The following is an 18042-nucleotide window of genomic DNA, read 5'->3' on the forward strand; positions in this document are numbered from 1 at the left end:
TTGAATTGGAACATCAAACATTGAACATAAATAGTCAAATTAGCAAATAGTTAGCACCGGGATGTCCCCCCATCCTCGGTAGAGGTGGTGGAATCTGGTGGCACCGTTGGGGACGGGGGTACGGAGTTCCCACGTCCCTGGTGCATCCAAGTCCCCGGTGTGTGGGGCAAAAAGGGGGGGGGGGGGGGGGATGCATCCTCGTGTTACTATGATGAAAAGCTATAAATCCATGCGTGTTCTCTGAGAAGCAACCTTTGAATGGTTGTGATTAGGCATCTTATAGAATGAGGCTCGGTTACGTGAAAATATGAGCCCAATTAAAAGAGTTATGTGCATGAAAAGAAAGTGCAGGGGCCAAGGCCTAAATAATGAGTACAAAGAATATGGCTGATGGACTCTAAATAATAATTCATTGACATAAGGTGGAAATAATAAATTACTTCTCACGTTTTGCTATAATGATACTTATTTTATTTGCATATATTTGTATGTGTTACACACACATATACATATATACATACACACAATATTTCAAATATATGTTTTTGTATGCATGCATTGTATTTTAACTATAGGTATACATAGACATATGCCATTTTTGAATATAGGCATACATACATATACATGTATGTAACATGTACAGATGTATATAAGTACCATGGTTACCATTATACTAGAACATGTTTGACATTACAAGAAGGATTTGAGATTGAACTCATTTCTCAAAGGTAACAATTGTTTTTTTATTTGCTTTAATGCTCAAGTGAATATTTATATATCTTATTAAGCTTGTTGGCCTAGTTAGCTCATGGTGGATATTTGATGTATGTCTCGTTTACCCTAGCCTGTGTTCCCTGACTATGGTGGTTTACATTCATACCTGTTAGCTTTTGGTAGCAGAATGGTGCTCTCGTACCCAGTTCCCTCTCTGGCAATTGTTCTTCCGGTCGCTGCTTTAGCTGCAAGAAGACTTAGCATGGTGAAAGCATGCTTCCACATCGTTCAACTGAAATTAGTTATCATAACTAATAACCAAATATACTGAAATAGTAGGTAATTTGACTAACACCTTCCTCTTCATATGATACATAATGATCAACAAATGTTTTCATTCATATGGACTTAAAAAATGAGTAACTGATTTAAATAACTACATGAAATATCAATGGTTAAATGAAATTTCCAAAATCAACAAAATAGGGGATGTAACAGTAGGCCATTGACCAGTAACATGTTATGAAGTACAAAACTCCATCTATTTTTGGAACATTTATGGCCCTTCATTATGGATTTTAGATTATTTTTGATCAATTAAATGGCTACAACGTTTGTTTGGAATTAAGTGGTTTAATTAGGTTTTAGGCTGATGTTTGTTTTATTCAGTAAATAGATCCAACTTTTATCTTTGAATACTTTACATAGCAATTTTCCTTCATTTTGTGCTTTATATTGGCTCCTAGTTCAAGATGATAAAGTTAATGAGTATGGGCTTGGGGAAGAAAGTCTACTTAGGAAAATGACTATCTCTGATTCCATACATTCTTCTGGCTGGGTTTTTTTGTTCGCAGTGTCAGTCTGATGAATTATTCACAAGTTGGTGACATCTGCAGGCAAGAGATATTATGAGAAAGATTCAAGATAAGAGAATTACAGATTCCCTGGAAGCTCGGTTTCTTGAGTGTATTCCTGTTACTCCAAATGTATATCGGATTGAAGAGAGATATCACAGGCTGAGCAATGCGCCTGCATTAAAATTTGTAAGCAATATTTTTAATTGGTTGATATATCAGGTCTGCATCTGAAGTTTGTTTGTTCTTTACTCTGGCAGAAATAGATAGATTATCTGGCTTGGAAATTTCTTCCTTGGACATTAGTTATTTAATATACAATCCTTATGAAACAGGATAATAAAACTAGGGCACTTCAGAGGTTAGTAACTAACATTGATTATGTAAAACGGGCATCGATTGAGTCAACTACAGTGAGCCATGCTGAAATTCTTACTTGTACTTTTGGAGGCTTAGTATTGGACTATTTTGAATCCTCTAAGGTAAGCGAACAATTTTGTATTTTTTAATTATACAATGAACATTCATATGGTTCTGAAAAAGATAATTATAGAATTGGGCAATGAACTGGCTCTGATCTTCCGTAATTTCCTTTTATCATTTTTACTGATTATCATTTTGAAATGACATCTTATGGATTGTGTTTGCAGCTTGCTGATGAAAAGTCTTCCAATTCTAAGATGACAAGCAATGTGAGTTATGGTGCAAGATGGATAAAGGAAACACAGTCCAAAAAAGCTAAGGCCAGCTCTGGTCTAAGATGGGTGAAAGAAACCCTTTTGGGAAAAAGATCAAATTTAAGCTTTCGTATGATAACTATTGGGGATCCTAACCTTGCGGTAAATGAGATTGGCATACCCTCTGATATTGCAGAAATGCTTACAATTGAAGAACGTGTCAATTTAATGAACTGGGGGAAACTAAAAGAATATGTTGATCATGTTCTTGCCAAATGTTACTTACCATGGATGAAAAGGAATGGAAATCGTATACGTATATTTCATAGCAATCAATTGGAAATTGGAGATATTTTTTATCGGGAACTCAAAGATGGAGATCTCATCTTGGTGAATAGGCCCCCTTCAATACATAGGCATTCAATAATTGCTTTCAGGGTAAAGCTTAAGCAGTTCAAGTCTGTAGTCGCACTGAATCCAGTTGCATGTGCTCCTTTTGGTGCAGACTTTGATGGGGACTGTTTAGATTGTTTTGTCCCACAATCAGAGAAATTCATTGCAGAGGCAGGTGAACTCATGACCTTATCACAACAGGTCATTAATTCACAAGGTGGACAGGCTCTCGTAGCAGTTACTCATGATAGTTTACTGGCTGGACATTTGATAACTTCAAGTGACGTTTTTTTTGATAAATATCAGATGCAGCAGTTTCAATTATTTTGCAATTCATCATTACCAAAGCCAGCTATTGTAAAAGCACCTGTTCTGAGAGGCCCATTGTGGACAGGAAAGCAGCTGTTGGGCATGGTATTTAGCAATGTAAACTACACAAATTTTAGAAAAGATGTCCTTATTTCTAATGGGGAGCTTTTGTTCTGTCCTCGCGGGTCAGATTGGTTACAAAATACATGTGACAGCATTTTTTGTGCTATTGCCAGAGATTATAGCCCTTCCAAAGCTCTTGACTGTCTCCATTGTGCCCAGTCTGTTTTAAATGAATGGATTTCAGTGAATGGATTTAGTGTTAGCTTGTCAGATATTCATCTGGCTTCCACTGTATCTGGTCGAATAAAAATGATAGATGAAGTGAACTTTGGTATATTGGAAGCAAAACATTCATCTTTTTGTGTGGCAACTTTATATGACTCTTGTGCACGTAAGATGCTTGTTCCAGAACAACATGAACGACTATCAGCATATTGGAAAAATGTCAAGATGAGAGAAAGTGATTCTGGAACTTTAAGCAAAGATGCTGCTCAAGAATTTAAGAATGTTTATGTTGACATCATTAAGGTTGTGGCAGAACATTTAGAAAAAGATAATGCTATGTTGGCAATGATCAAGTCAGGGAGTAAGGGTTCATTGCAAAAATTAGTACAGCAGGGTGCTTGTCTTGGTATGCAGATGTTCAGACAAGAGGAGTGTTTCCCTTTTGAAATCCCACAAAAGATATGTTGCACACAGTGGGTTTGTAATTCTTCAACAGTGAAAAACAATGGACACACATCACTAGACGGGAAAGTTTTAGGTTCAATTGAAAAGTGGTATTCATGTGGATTGGTAGAGAGCTCATTTTTGGATGGATTGAATCCTATGGAGTATTTCCTACATACGGTTTCAACCCGTGGCAATTCCTTTGAGCAAGGAGCAGATATACCTGGCCAGATTTTTAGGAAGCTTATGTTTTACTTGCGTGATATATACATTTCTTATGACGGAACTGTTCGGAATCTTTATGGAAATCAAATCCTGCAGTTTTCGTATGGTTATCCTGAACAAGATGATTCAAAAGAGAGTGATTCATTTCATGGAAAACTGGGAAAAGCACCAGGTGAACCTGTTGGTGCTTTAGCAGCATCATCTCTGGGCGAACTTGCCTACAGCATTTTAGATAAGCAGTTCAGAAAAGGTGAAGATCACCCTTTGCATATGCTAAAGGTGTGTTCAGCATCTTTCATTATCAAGTTTCGCAAACTAGCTCTTCAGTCAATCTAAAACTGTGTCTAGCTAACTAGATTAAAAGAGTTGTGTTAAAGTCTTAGCTCTTCAAAATTCTTTCATTTGTTTGAACGATTAGGTAATGAAATATTTAGCTTGAAGATGTCTGTTAAATCATTATTTATTTGCATAATGAAGTTGCAAGTGATGCTTGCAGTAGTCAGTGTAGAATCTAGATCTTGGAGAGCACAACTTCATAATTGTGTTGCACTCTCCAAACATATTCTACACTCTAATAAACTAAGCTAGATATATCATATAAATAAATATTTGTCATATCATTTAATCATACTTACAAGATTCAGATTCAAATTGGACTTAATAGGATTTTTGCCTTGGATCTGGATTCAGCTCTTAGGCTTAGCAAATTGAATATTTTTATGAAAAATAGAGATTTCTCAAGGATTTAAAGATTTTGTTATACACTCTTCACCAAGCCAACTTCGAAGACAAAAAATCAATTAGATATAAGCTTTTGTTACTATTGTACTGTATAGATTCATCAAAACTATATCTACTTTTGATGTTTTTGGGTCCATTGTAACATCTTTGGGAACTCCAACTTCTTTGGAGAATTTTCCTATTTTTTGGAAGGGAATTTGATACTGGCTGTGACTGAGGAAATCAAGATTGGTCTAATGGTGTTTTTGAATGTGGTTTCAACATTTTGGGGGCACTTTGCACTTCTTGGAAGATTGCTATTTTTTGGAAAGCACCATTTTTCATAAAGATTGATATTCTGAGAATGTAAGGTAATGATGGCATAAATAGATTTCATACGACTACTATAGCATTTTCACAACTTGGTGGTTATGTAGAAACACATTTGTTTGAATATAAAGTGATTCATATGGTTCAAGAGTAAATGAAAATAAAAGTCACTTTTTGATAAAACAATTATTTCTAGAAAGTTCACGAGGGGGCTATGAAAGCAGGTTCTGAGGAGACAATTCCTCATTCTTCTATTTGCATTTTTCTGAAACCCAATTGAGGAGGTTGAGTAGGTTGATTCAATCACAGGAGCATTAATCATTAAGGGAATAAATTGGTAAACTAAAAAGTGTAAGATTTTTCGATAAGATGAGACGAATTATTAATGTCCTATGAGAGACTGCGATAAGTCAAAGGGATCCCTGTGAAAAAGACAAAAAGCCATCCCATACTAGGGACACCAAATGAAATCCTAGAGAAAATAATCGCAACAACAAGAAAAAGTAGGAAAACAAGGGCGAGCTGGTGGGGCAGAAGGAACACGGCCATAAAGATCTGCAAACCCTCGCTACATAATTAGAATGATAGAGAAAAATCCCAAAATCAAAGGATAAACCAAGGGGCCAGTAGGGCACTCATAACGTCTATGAGACTTAATGGAAGAGGAAGAAGATGAAAATTACTGCCAAAAATAAATCCTCTAGAGTTTCATAGATGTGAGATGATTGGTAGGAGGGGGACTAAGTTGATGCTTGGTGCACATGCATGAAAATGCGAAGTGGAGTAGACACATGAATGCATGGAGACACAAAGTAAACACGATATAGACATATAGTACATCCATTCTTTTTTAATGCATTGTAATGAACTAGTGTCAAGAAAATAATTTACAAAACTTACTTTTCAATACAATCTTGCAACCACGAGTGATCATTAATACAAAAGTATGAGACATGACAAATTACTCGAAGCGAATCCCATACTAAGCCCAAGAGCAAAACTTTGGTCCTCTTTGTCTCAGTGGAAAGTGTTAAGCATCCACACAGGGTGGCCTACTTAGCGAGATGCTAGTTATCCACATGGGGTGGCCTACTTAGTGGGATGCTAGTTTGGTTTTGCTCTTATCATTATTCTTAGTCGAGAAGAACACTTAGGATGCAAACTAATTGCTTAGGCACCAAACTCAATGGTTTCATCCCAAAGTTTACAGAGCCAAGTCCTTAAGCCTTTCTTGGTACACAAGGCCCTTGGGGCATTGATCTCTACCCTATCTTAGGAATAACCAATTGGCTGGATTTACAGTAGCCTCTTTTTGAATACATCCTTTTTTCTCTCTTTTTAGCCTCAATACCAATTGTAATCTACCTTGATTGGGTTCAGTCCAAATTACCATGGATTAGGGATCTTACTATCTATGATCATTACATTCATGCTGAATAGATGACCACTATAGGCAAATAGTAATAAACTATATGTGAATTGAGAAAGTCGTGCTATCCTGGTTATTATTCTATTCTATGGGAGTGATAAGATGCAACTAGTTTCTTAGACACCAAACTCAATAGTTTCCTTCCAAGTTTTTAGAAATCCAAGCCTTTAAGCCTTTCTTGGACGTGTTCGCATGACGCTTGACGACGACGATCACTATCCAATCTTGGGAATAACTTGTTGGCTAGATTTACATAAGCCTCTCCCTTATTTCATTCCTACTCTTCTTCTCAGACTCGGAAATAATGACTAGTTTGAGCAAGGATGTTAATGAAAGTGAATGATTTGATATTCCACTTATTAGACTATGTTGATCAAGATTCCTCGCTGACTTGCTTGATGATAATGATTATGTGATTGATTTGATTGTATTTGATATAGTTGCAGATCCTATGTAAATAAATCTATTTCTTGATATTCCTTCCATGTTGTTGTGGAGATACTTCTTGATGACAATTGGTTGTATATATTGTTTTGCAGATCGTATTATAACTAATATCTTGTCTTCTATTGTCGCTTCTAGTCATTCGATGGTGTTGGATATGGTGCCAACTCATATTAAGATCAAGTAGATATGTTTATCAATATATTAGTTTTGGCTAACTTAAGGAGGATCTCGAGTTAGGTTCTTCACGCATGATTCAAAGGATCATTAGTAACATCAAGTTGAGATTTAGTCACGATAGAGATTTTGATTCTGGCAAAGTCATCTTATCCTTATGTTATACCTCTATGACATTACTCTCCTATCCACTGAATGGAAACAACACCTTCTCTAGCAGTATGGTCTCTTGTGGTAACTAATGGATTAAGGATAGTAATTCTCATGTTTGCATATGGGCAACAGTCTACATGCAACCCTATTTGAGATAAGCCTATGTATTTATGCCAATTCCATCTTGTTTAGAGCATTGTCGCTGGGGCTTCATTTCATCTTTAGACTTCTATAGATATAAACTCTATTTTACCAAGCACTTTTGTTATAGTAACTTTAAATTATAATAGCCTATCGCTTATTTTGAGAGGAATACTCTATTTAATTTCTTTGATTTTATTTTTTCTCCAAAAAATTTAAAGTTGACATTGTAACAAAGTCATTTTATTAATTTAAACACAATTTTATTTGTGTTGTTGGCCTAGGTAGATGGTAAGTTATGACTTTAAATGGCCCCAATAAATAGTTAATTGTAATTGAATTTCACTTTAGCTTTTTTGCTACATATTTAGTTTTTACCTTATTAACTCCTTGGCTTTGTTTTGGGGACATTAGAAGTTTTCCCACGCCGAGATTGCTTGTCCGAAGCAATCACCAAAATTAAATCTATTTAGGATTAATTAAACTATTTAGTTCCTAGATTGCTAGTGTTGTAAACTGATGAAACATGATAAGATCCAAAACTTTGAAGCACACTTCCATAATCCCAAAACAAAGTGCCTCAAAAGTATCACACACCATGGCAACACATAAGTACTCTTGTGGTGAAGAATTTAGTCAACAAGAGCACAAAATCATTGTTATAAATCAGAACAATGTTTTCATATGACTCCACGAGTAGCCCTATGTACAGACAAATCTAGATTAACAATGTCATCAAGTATATTGACTATACGAAGGTCTGGTTCAAGTGGTGGATTCGATAAATTTGTGAGATGCTATTATTTTTCTAACGAGGAATTTTCTCAAAGTGTATACCTTTATTAAGTCCCATTGCCAAGCATGAAGTATTTTCATACAAAGATATTATATCACTCCTAATGTCATGTATCAAGGCGGGCATGTATGTTGCTATTGTCATTCATGGAGTAATCTTGTTCATCCCCGTGCACCCAATTGGTGTGGTCATTATCGAGGTCAGGTTGGATACTCTTGGCAGCCATAGTTTGTGGGTCAACACTTTTGGTACTTAGCAAAATTTGTCTACCTTCGTGAGAAAATTCAAGCTCCATGATGAAATCTAGGACGTGTGTTCCAAGCGACTCCAACTATAGTACTCCCATAACTATTTCAGTCCCTCCAATGCCAATAACATATAACTCATCATCAAATGTGTAGTCATTTAATTGTATGCCCAACCTTGTTATTCCTCTTGTGCAACTTATTTGAATCCATTTGCCAACATGACACCAAATTTAGAAAAGTCTTCTACTTGTAGTTCTTTTTTAACTACAAAACCTCATCAACAAAGTTATGTGTAGCACCATTGTCTACCATGCACACTTCTTGTTCCTTGACAATCTCTTTTAACATGAGAAGATGATCTCTAAGAACATTGGATATGAAAACAATAGTACCATGTGTTTTGGCATCATGCTCATTATCCTTATCATTGTCTACATGAGGTGGAAGAGTTCTATATTCATCATAGGCCACCATAACATCATCAGTGATATGGGTTTCCTCTTCCTCTACCTCAAGAATCACTTCTTTAGTTTGTCCAAGTAATAAGGTAGGGCAAAAAGGTGAATCGATTTGTGTGCTTTCGGTCCTAATAGCATTGGAGGTCATTCTACCATGATTTCCATGCTAGACATCACTTCGACCTTGCTCACTACTTGATCTTTGTAACATGCTATCTGTCAATTTTGTATAACTAGCTAACGACTAAATCAGAAAATAAGTATGCACCAGTACAAAATAAAAACTTGTAAGTTAAGTGCAAGCTAACATTTCTATTGTTTTCTTGAAATGTAATAAAGCAATTGCATCAAAATAGAATAGTAAATTGCTAAAAGGAAACAAAACTTATCATATATCATCTTTATCATTTAACTTAACATAAAATACGAAGTACAAAATTTTACGTAAGTATACTAGCATTATTGATTTGATTTTAGCTTTCTTGAATACTTCAATGCAACATGGAGGGGAATTATTACAAGGACTTTTTTACAACCTAACCATGGATTTACTGATACCCCTTGCACAGTTCTTACTCAAGGTGGCCCAATCCTTCGCAAGGAATGTAAACATGGTGATGAACAAGCCATCTGAATTTGGTGGATGTTCCTACACAAACTAGTCTGTCAAACACTATAGCTACTCTTAACTAGTATGAACTCTGACTAGGTAATGTATCTAGAGAAATCAAACTAGCACAGACTAAGATAACTAGTGTACCTTGGCCAAGGTTTATATTTGCAAGCACATTAAGACATGCAGTCTAGTTCATCACCCTATCGGACTTGGGTTATACAACTCATATGGAATTTAGTTAGTTGATTCATAATCACACAAAACTCGTAACTAGTCTCATTCTTTCTTCATTTGTGAGGTGGTTCCATATAAGACGCTACTCAAAAATATCTCCTCATGCCTATCGAACAAACTCATAGAATGGTTTAATTTCCATTGGTTCCTTTCATACCACTATGATACCATATTGTGACTTAAATAATTTTTTCACAAATTCACATACATATTATCCTCAAATGGAACATGTTTTCCATTTTTCTATTTAAGTAAAATGAATTTATTGTAAACTTTAATTTCATTGCAACTAAAGGTTGTGAAAACCATTATGGTATTTAAGATATATATATATATATATATATATATATATATATATATATATATATATACTTGAGTACCATATTGCTACTACCCACCCCTATATACGTACACACACACATATACACATATATATACATGTTATGTATGTTACTCTCGTATATAAAGATAGGAATATATGTTTGAAATCATTTAAGGTGCATGGTTAACAAAATAAGACTAACTAGGAACCTATTCCATGCCTTACCTTTACTTCTTAGGCTTGCATCAACCTTGATCTAGCCAATACTTTCTAGTCCCAAGACTTAGATACCTTAAGTTCATGACCATGTTTGTATCCCATAGTTGGTGATTGTAATGTCCCTGCTATTATGGTAAGCTTGGGACAAGCTATTACCTGCAAAATGAATGTTAGAATTAAACAATAAATTTCTAAATATACTACTCCACCCCCTCACTTAACCCCAACCTTGAAGTTGTTTCAGATCAGAATTACTAACCCTCGGGATTTTGAGGTCCTGAACGATATATCATCGATTCTAGTACCATTCTTGGTTACTTCATCTTCTCTGGAATGCTCCCTCTGAAGTTCTTCCTAAAAGAAGCAACCTCTATCCAAGGCCTTTAACACATGCATATGTTGACACATTAGAATATCCTGGCCATTATATCAATCTCAGGGATATTGATTAGATGGAGTTTATATCAATCTCACATACCAACATTATAGAGATTATATCCATTTAAATGATGTTGGTCCAATGAGAATTGCACCCATCTTTGATGCCAACTCTAAATATCCATCTCTATCGTGTCAGCCAAATGGGTAGTTACACTCATTTCTAATACTATCACTGAGAGTTTGTATTTCACCTCCATCATGTCAGCCAAATGGGAATTTGCCCGTCTCTAATAGTTACAGTAGGAGTTTCAGTTCTATCTCTATTGTGTTAGCCAAATGGGAATTTTAGTCATCTCTGATACCGATACGAATCTAGTTTGAGTCAGTCTATTTCCACCATAAGAGCCATTATTAATCTTTCATAAAATATGATATATATTTTCATAATATAACATCTCTATATCTATTATAAAAAGGTTTGCATTTGTCATATATATATATATATATATATATATATATATATATATATATAAATATAAATACTTACATACACATATAGCAACACTTTATGTTATCAATTTAAGATTTGTTCCAATGAAAGAAAGAAATAATTATAAAAGGAGATTTTAAGATACCTTTAATCATATACCATTAATCAACGCCTTTAATCAATGCAATGTTCAATGTCCTTTGGTGACCATGTCTTTAACCTCATTCTTTTCTTTGACAAAAGGGATATTTTAAATCCCATTCCTTTAGTCCTAGTTTATGAAGGTAGATATATCTTCGTTGTATGGTTCATTTTATATCACTAAGGACTTTGATGTACATTTTATGCGATTGAGGATTTCACAATTAATCATAATATAAGTTCTTGTTCCCTATGGGTGAATTGTAGGATGTGATCATTGATTTGATTCTTTGCATCTTCAATTATGTCTTTGTTTGAGTATGGAAATGACTTTTATTCATGTTTTTGTTTGGTATGGAATATGGTTTGAATGACCCATCCATGATGCTGACCATGTGGTTTCTTCTTTCCCTATATAAGTTGCCATCTTTATGCGATTCTCAATGCTCCCTCAAATTTTCTTGTTTCCCATTTATTTATATATCTTTTACACTTGTTGTCATCTCCATGGTATCACTCATTTCATACGATAGTAAAGATGTTTGTTGTTATTAATAGTTAATTTGGTAAACTTTGTAAGTTCATCGATCCTTTTAGTGGATGGGAAACATGTTCCATGTTCAATTATTCCTTAATTTGAGTATATAATGGAGATCCCTCATGTCCAATTAGGTTATGGGGATATATTATTATATCACTTATAATATTTCATTGTTCACTTTATTTGTTTGCTTAAATATATGTTTATTTATAATATTGATTAACATAGTGAATTATAATACGGATTAACATAATTAAAAATTTATAATATAGATTAACATAATTGATTACTGATAACATCGATTTATTATGACTATGTTAATTATACATGCATATTTAAAGAAATACACATTTTGAAAGCCGACTAAAAAAACTATTTTGAAAGATTGTATGTGCATTTATAAATATAATATTTTTTATATTCATTAATTAGGGTTCATGACAATGATACTTTCCATCCCTCCTTAGAGGACAATCGTTTCTTTCAATCACTCAATCAAAGAAACGTAGTCAGTCCATAATCATCATCTCGATCATAGTATATGTGAAATAAATCAATTCACAACTCAAGATTAAGAGCATAACATCTTATCATTCCTCTCATAAAATTTTGACCATTGTTCATGATAAGTAGGAAATCTAACCGTCTACAAATTCAAATAAAACATAGCCACTATTTCATTAAAACCAAAATATAACATCTAGGTCATCAAATAAAACATAACTACTGTTTAACAAAAAAGTTAAAAACCAAAATATAACATCTAGGGCTTCAAATACAACCTAACCAATATTTATGAAAACCGAAATATAACATTTGGCATCAAATATAACATAATGAGGTTTTAGTAGTATAGTTTGCATCATCTTGATCTTGCACGATCCGCTCATTTTACCCATGGCTGTAATCATTTGACATTGAAACTAGTGTTACAAACCTTAGACTGGACTCATACTCATCAAGGCAATATCGGGCTTGGACTTGAATTCAGAGTCTTGACTCGACAAATTTAAAAAAAAAACCCAAGAAATTCAAAGATTTTTAAGGATTTAAAGTGTTTTCATGCATCATTTAGTCAGTTAACATCAAATACACAATAATTGAGATAAATAGAAGGTACATTGCTCACATACACAACTTTGCATAGATCACATAAGTATAAATGTGAATTTTTGAAGGAAATTAGTTAAAGTTAAACTAAATAACATAATAGAAATATAGTGTCATTCTCAAATGTCTACGAAATTCATGGAATTAGAAGTCCAAAACATATATCAAAATAAAGGCTCATAGTTGACTGTCCTATGACTACACTTGAGATAGGTCATCGAAGACTTTGGAGCCATCCTCTCTCTGTCTGTTTGAGGCTGAACCTCAATGACTTCTTGTCCTCGTTGTCGTCATACTCATCCTCATAATATGCATCATCATAGTCAGATCCATCACTCTTAGCCTCAGGGTCCTACACTGGGTCTTCTTGTGCTCTAGCCTCCTCTATTGCCGTCGTAATTTCCTCTGCCTCTGCCTCTTGATCCACCTGATTAACCTACTCACAATCTTCACCATTGAAGATAGGATCATCAATTTCTGTGTTCCACCTTGCTTTTGGATCAATCTTATCTATTACAATAGGCGATGTGTCAGTGACCAAGATCTGTTTGTGACAAAGGCGAAGGTTGTAGTGAACAAACATGAGTTCATTCAACTTTTTCAGTGCCTACTTGTTGCACTTCTTTGAGTGTATATGCTTGAACAATCTCCAATTGCGTTTGTATCTTATAGCACTAGATGAATGTCTTAAGATACGAACTGCAATCCTTTTTAAATTTAACATCTTAGTACTATTGATGTGAGTTTTATTCCATTATAACATTTAGAATCGTACACTGTTTTGAAGTGAAACACTAAACATTCAATTCTCTCTTGATATGAACTCACTTCTTGTGCTAAGCTTGCAAAGTAAGATCACACAACGACTTCAAGGTTCCTATACTGTGGATGCTCACTCTGTAGAATTGATGTGATTTGTTGGTAACTCTTGGGTACTTATGTTGTTTCTCAAGCCTTGACAATGCGCTTCTAAAGACGAAGTTTCACAATGTGCAAGGAAAATATTGCTTCTTTGCTCTCAACACTTGCCTTCGTAACTTGCTTACTCCTACTAACTACTACCTCTATTTCTAATTTCGAATGCAAGGACTTGTGGATGACCTGGACTCTACTATATAGAGGTTAGTCAGTGACTTGACTCCCCTCGTGCAAGCTTCTAAGGTGTGCTTGAATGGTTTTCATATTGACACTTACCCTTTAATCCCACCAAATGGACGCAAACTAAAGGCTCACTACCAATTGAAGTTTAGTACCAATGTTCATCGGCTTATGACACAAGGCTCTCTTACAATCCATAAGAATGCTAGTGGCCTGGATTTGTTAGAGTCACTCAAGAAAACATCCACAATTGCTTTCATTCAATTAAACAAAATTATTTGAAATAAAAAGAAACCTTCAAATGAAAATCTACTCTATGTGAGATGAAGATAGACATGCAATAACACCAACTCGATCACAACTATCACCATGAAAAACACAACAATTACAACTAGAGCAATTTTGGCATTATTCTTGCAACAATTTTCCAACATCTCCCCTTACAAATGAGAGGGACACTCCTTATACAAAGAGCTCAAGTACAACAAATGGCCAAGATTATACTAAAATCAGTGACCCATATTAAATCCTACAAACCCTAATTAGGGTTGCCACCTCGTTAGCCAATGAGATTTGAGTATATTGAAACAAAACAATAGAAACAAAATCCATGGTAGTGTTAGAAATTTGTTCAACGCTCCCCTTGGGATTAGTGACGAGGGCTTAACTGCCTCCTGTGTACTATAAGTTAAGTGGTTGTATTAGAGATTGATCAATCTTTTGGTGCAATGACAACCCCAATCTAACAAGTGGTAATAGAGCTTGGTCACAGGTTCAAATCCTCAGACCCTCGGGTAACACTGAGGGGAAGATTGTTAGAAATTGTTCAGTGCTCCCCTCATGATTCATGACAAGGGCATAACTGCCTCTTGTGTACTATAAGTTGAGTGGTTGTATCAGGCATTGACAGATTGGTCTTTTGGTGCAATGACAACCCCACTCTAACAGGGAATAACACCTGATCAAATGACACCACAAGTGTGGGGCCAATCTAAATTAGACATAAATGACTAACCAATGGGAAAAAAATGATGCCACATGGGCTTACATCAAATCATTATCCAAAATGACATTTCCTCTGTCTCTTTCGTTCTTTGTTGATTCGATATATCTAGATGAAATGCTGTTGAGCTCATCCATTGGATGCATGGGTGTGTTTTGAATCCTTCAATCTGCCAAATTCATCTTAGACTAAGTTGTGGTGATTGTCTTCCTCCATCTAGTTGCATTGTCTCTAGTTGATGCCACGAGAACCTTGAGGGATGAAAGGCCATCTAGATACTCTTGCTTGATGATGCCGCCCTCCACGTCATAGGCCTCCAATCTTTTCCTCAACACTTCCAATTTCATGTTCTTTTGTTCTTCTCATTAAAGTTGAAGGCAAGTTTTGTGGTTCCCAAAATCTCCTCAATTGCATCATGTAGAGAAAGATCAAGCTGGACGATATCCTCCTTTATCCCCTCCAAGATATCCTCTCTATGAACCAAGGAAAAGTACCATGGCTATATCACACCCTCCTCCCACTTTGATTACCTTCCCTTTTACTAATAATTTCTCAGGAACCCTCATCATGGCACACAGTTGGGGTATGGTTATTTCTTTGATAGGGCGAAATTTCTCCCAAAGATCGCATATGAATGCAATCTATCTCTAAGTGATGTAAGAGCTTGGAGCAGTTCTACGAATCTGGGAAGGAATGCTGATACCTCTTGTGTTGTTTCTTCCAACCAGTTTCGAGTCTCCTTTAATGAGGCGATAACGCTTCCCATCCCTTCTATATTCCCTCTCTCTTGTGTCAGCGGTGGTGGGTCATTGTGATCTACTTGTTTAATAGGCTTGCATGCATTTTTATAGAATGCTAGTAGCTGTTGACACTTCACTTTGTATTTCTTCTTTTTTTGCAGTTTTGCTTTGCACTCTTCTCTTTAGGGCATCAAGACCTCCTTTAGCCTCATCATACTCTATATCCATTGTGGTGGTTCCCAACTCATGCTCCACTACATCATAGTCTTGAACTTGGATAGCATCTTTCATCTTGTTCACCTTAGGGATAGCAATTTGAACTTTGTGATTCCCAGAGTCTCCCCAAATGACCTTAGCTAACCTTCCCATTGGGTGAGCCTCTTCCTCCTTCCGATCTACAAGATCTTCAATATTATCAATTTACGCTTGCCTCCACGATGTCTTGCTCACCTTGCAATTTATCCCATAATCAATTAGGTGTGGTGCATTCTCCCAATCCTGGGTTAGGCTCCATCCTCTTTTTTTTGGAACTGGATGTACTGCAAAATTTGCATTGTGGTCTTCGTTTGTAGACGAGATTTGCTGTTATGGAGAGGAACTCTTAATATCAATCATCTCATCATCATCATCCTATGGTGAAGAGGGTACCCTTGCCTGAGAAACACTCAATAGAGAACATCCCTAAGAACTCTCACTTGTACTGATCTACTGGTGTATCACCTTCCTTTTTGGAGATGTGGCCTTTATTCTCTTTGAAGTGACACTTTCCTTGGATGGGGGAGCTGCCTGCACCTGTACTTTAACCTTTGACTTATTGATTCTAGCTCCCTTTGAATTCTCACCGAGTGACGCCATTGTAATGTTCTTCCTCTTCTTGTTCGACTCCCTTTGTTGACCACTTGATGCCTGCGACTGTTTGGATGACATGTCTTCAATTTCTTCAACCTCCATTCATTTTATGGTAAGTCAAACGCACCTGCTTCGTTGCCAATTCAAACATCTTTTGATTCAACCATTCTTGAGTGCTAAGGGAAACTAGGATCATTAGGGCTTGCAAGCTAGCTTCCATTTCGTGTTCCCAATCAATTGGATCTAGTGCATGGTTCTTGGTGGTGTTTAAGTCTTCTCTAAGCACCTTGTCATCATCCACTAATTGGTTAGGAACTTGGTTCCCTTCCACTTGTACTTCCTAATTTCATCCATCGTTAGTCTTGAGAATGCTCTCGTCCTCGCTTCAAAGCCATCATCTACATTGGCCCAATGATCTTGTAAGTGTGGGATGTGGGAATATTGGGTCCCATATGCTGTCTTGATCATCCGTGCAGGGTCAAAATTTCGCCTTGCATTATAGAATCCTAGCCTATAGTTTTCCAATTTAGTATCCGCTGATTCTGCCACTACCAAGGAAGGACATGATTCACCACCAAGGCTAAATGGGGATCAGAGAATTGGCCTGTGCTTATCCCTTTGAATCCTATCATAAGGGAGAAGTTGCCTTACCACCTCCATTAGAATTATCAGATTTGTTGGGTACCTTGGTAATTTTCTCGGGCATACCATCCTCACATACATGCAAATGTATATGGAGTTGTAATATGGGATATACCATGATCCATATTCCTTGATTAATTTATTTGCTTCTTCGTAAAGTCTCACCTCTAGAGCCTCTTGCAATTGCCTCACAATCTTCATGGCATATACATCGTTTAAGACTTTGAGCTCCTTATGGTTATGGAGATGGAGTTGTGGATAGCATTCGTGTACTAAATACTCTCCCTTTTCAGACCTGCATGTTCCCAATGACCTTAGCCGAGGAAACTTGAATAATCGAGCTGCATTGTAGACCAAATATGATGTCATGTAGAACGCTCTGGTGTCCTTTGTATTCTTTGCCTCCTTCAATGCTCTCAACTGAATGTTGATATTTGATGTTGATAATCTCTGCCTAGGCGAATCTCACCTCCCTTGATAAAATCTTGTCAGTGCAGTGGTACATCCATTATTGGAATACACCACCGTGTGGCTCACCCATCACCTGATTTAACGTCACAATAAGGTCTTCAATCTCCCGCTTGAAGTCCGATATGGTTAACTTGCCTAGTCTCAGTATCTTAGAGTAGTGTTGCCATGGTTGAGCCATCCACTCCTAATTCACATCCCTTTCACGCAAGCATCTACATTGTTAGAGTAGTGTTCTTGGGCTTGTTCTTGGGTGATATAAAGCTTGCCTCCTTGAGAAGGTATGTTGAATGTCATGTCTATAGTCTGATAATAACACAACCCCAATTCTCCTTTCCTTCGCTCACTCAACAATCTTTGTTTGAGCATTGTAATGTTTTGCACATTT

The 18042-nt window shown here is 36.0% G+C and overlaps 1 protein-coding gene across 6 annotated transcripts in view; it reads left to right on the top strand.

The window, feature by feature from the left end:
• The window catches only part of LOC149531084 (DNA-directed RNA polymerase IV subunit 1-like), a 179863-nt gene that overhangs the window by 92742 nt on the left and 69079 nt on the right, over nt 1-18042 (top strand). For all 6 annotated transcript variants that reach the window (XR_016359176.1, XM_089811579.1, XM_089811582.1 and 3 more), the window contains 3 exons: nt 1611-1757; nt 1904-2050; nt 2219-4183. Coding sequence is in view for 5 of the 6 variants with exons in the window: in XM_089811579.1 (XP_089667705.1) it covers nt 1611-1757; nt 1904-2050; nt 2219-4183 (2259 nt within the window). In the remaining variant the exon portion in view is untranslated. The remainder of the gene's footprint in view (nt 1-1610; nt 1758-1903; nt 2051-2218; nt 4184-18042) is intronic.

Source organism: Cupressus sempervirens, chromosome 11, assembly GCF_028749045.1.
Source record: "Cupressus sempervirens isolate cs-2001-9-10 chromosome 11, ASM2874904v1, whole genome shotgun sequence".
Classification (NCBI taxonomy): Eukaryota; Viridiplantae; Streptophyta; class Pinopsida; order Cupressales; family Cupressaceae; genus Cupressus; species Cupressus sempervirens.